The 2404-nt window shown below is 51.2% G+C and overlaps 1 protein-coding gene across 5 annotated transcripts in view; it reads right to left on the reverse strand.

The window, feature by feature from the left end:
* Positions 1-299, reverse strand: part of LOC109922953 (pecanex-like protein 3) — a 64351-nt gene extending 64052 nt beyond the window's left edge. For all 5 annotated transcript variants that reach the window (XM_048619714.1, XM_048619713.1, XM_048619712.1 and 2 more), the window contains exon 1: positions 12-299. In XM_048619714.1, coding sequence (XP_048475671.1) covers positions 12-164 — 153 coding nt within the window. In that variant the 5' untranslated portion in view covers positions 165-299. The remainder of the gene's footprint in view (positions 1-11) is intronic.
* Between the last annotated feature and the right edge of the window lie 2105 nt (positions 300-2404).

Here is a 2404-nt window from a genome sequence, read left to right on the forward strand (position 1 = left end):
GACCCACTCACCATGTAGAGCAGGAAGGGGAAACAGAGCAGGAACAGCCAGACGTAGAGGTGGAAGCAGTTGGAGAACTTGCTCTGGTGCGGGTCGAAGTACCAGCCGCCGGTCAGCGAGGCCCACACTCCCTGGCGGAGGATCTGCAGCACCTGCGAGCCCATCCTAGGCCCGGGCCTCTTCCTCTTCCCACCCGGCGTCCCGTACGGGCTGGGGGTGGGGGCGGCTCAGACACCGCTCGGCCGCCACCGCGGCCTCACTGACTCCAGGCACCCATCTTCCCAACGCACTCCCCTCCCCCCCAAACCCCAAAGGACTTTCCAAAACCCGCCCCCTGCCCTCACTGACCGGAAATTGCCGCCCTCCAACCGCACTCGTTGGTCCAGGCCTGACGGCCGTGTTGGAATCTGACAGGACTATTGGGTAAGATAAACGTCCATCATCTTCTGCCCCGCCCTTTCCTGGCAGACGGACCTCAACAACCGGATGCAAACGGCAGGCGCTGATATCTATTGGATATAATCCACGTCCATCCTCAGCGGTAGCACCCATTCTATTGGTTCCCTGTCTGACTGACCTCACCGGAACAAACGCCCGCCTCTCACAGGCACCCATTGGTTCTTACCTACATCCATCATCACGGTTCCCTTCCTATCCATTGGCTCCCAGACCGTTTGACCTCGTCGACCGCCACCTACCGGTCGACCCTCTCCCATTGGACGTATCGCCCCATGGGTAAGGCGGGGTCTTACCTTCGACTGGTCGTTGGCCACGTCCATCCCCTCTATCCCCTTTTTCTATTGGCCACCCACAAAGTCCGTCATTAGAGCGAGAGCCGTCTGGTGTAGATATCCGTTAGTCGGCTCCCGAGAGCGCTCTCTCAGTGATTTGAATTTGTCAGTCGCTCGCAGTCTTTTTATAAAAATGAAATTAAGATGGTTATACCGATGGGCACAGATTCTTTTTATCGTCATGTTCGAGCTGAGGCTGTATGTTTTTTTAAACTACAGATTGTAAGTGGAAATTTAATGGTGGCCCGCCCCCACCCTGTCCCGGTGCCTAATCGGTTGACCGGACCCCAATATGGTCGGTGTCCTCTCGTGGATTGGTCGGGACCATGTGTCCATCAGCCGGACAGCTTTTCTTATTGGTTGCGAATGCCGTTACTCAGGCGCTAGCGGAGGACCTGATTCCTAATTGGACTAAACTCTGCCAATCAAACCATCCCCATTCCTAATGGTCAGAGGAGCCGCCCATCAAATATACGTCACACCGCGCCTGTTGCTAAGTGATAACGAGGGTGGGACAAAGGGTGAGTCTCAGGCGGACTTAATCGAACTCGAGCGAATGGCTTCTTAAAGTTGGTCAATCGTGGAATGACAAGAGATGGGGACACAGGTGACTGGAGTCTTCCCTGTTTCTCCCACCTTGCCCACCTACCACCGTCACAACATTGCAATAACTTTCCTTGGTCACATTGGCAAATGCACACATTTTACGTTTCTTTATCTTGCACTTAAACTGTGCGTGGAGGCCATTCAGCCCATCTTTGACAGCATTTCCCTTCCTGTAGAACTCTTTCCTACTGAAATCCCAATTCGTTCCTCCGTCCTCTGATAAATTTGCTGAAGTGGCTACATGTTGCGTTGATGCCCAGGTGGCCAGTGTTGGCAGGCTCTTTGACCTTGGTGCTGGGTGATCAAAGAGTCATAGAGCTGTACAGCATGGAAACAGACCCTTCAGTTCAACTTATCCATGCTGACCAGATATCCTAAACTGATCTAGTCCCATTTGCCAGCATTTGGCCCATATCCCTCTAAACGCTTCCTCTTCATGTACCCATCCCAACACCTTTAAAATGTAATTGTACCAGCTTCTGCCACTCCCTCTGGCAGATCATACACACACCACCCATCTGCATGTAAAAATGGTCCCTTCAGTCTTACCCTTTAAACACAGCCTGGGTTTCTGTTCCCCTCAAGGTGACGGGAGCAGTGTGTGCCTTCTACAAAAGGCTACTGGGGGTTACCATTGAGAGAGAATCTAGCCATGTACTTTTAAATCTTTCCCCTCTCACATTAAACCTGAACTCTAGTTTTGGACCCCCCCCCCCCAACTGTCGGAAAAAAGTTCTTCGCTGTTTACCCTATCCATGCCCCTCATGATTTTATAAATCTCTATAAAGTCACCCCTCAGCTTCCAACACTCCAGGAAAAATAGCCCCAGCCTACTCAACATTTCCCTATGGTTCAAACCCTCCAATCCCAGCAACGTCTTTGTAAATCTTTTCCAAACCCTTTCAAGTTTAATAACATCTTTTATAAATCAGGAAGTTCAACTGAATGCACGGATCAATGAACTTACTCAACCTGTTTGTGTCAGGTTATAAACACACTTTTCTAAA

This window comes from Rhincodon typus, chromosome 43 (genome assembly GCF_021869965.1).
Source record: "Rhincodon typus isolate 14 chromosome 43, sRhiTyp1.1, whole genome shotgun sequence".
NCBI classification, from domain to species: Eukaryota; Metazoa; Chordata; class Chondrichthyes; order Orectolobiformes; family Rhincodontidae; genus Rhincodon; species Rhincodon typus.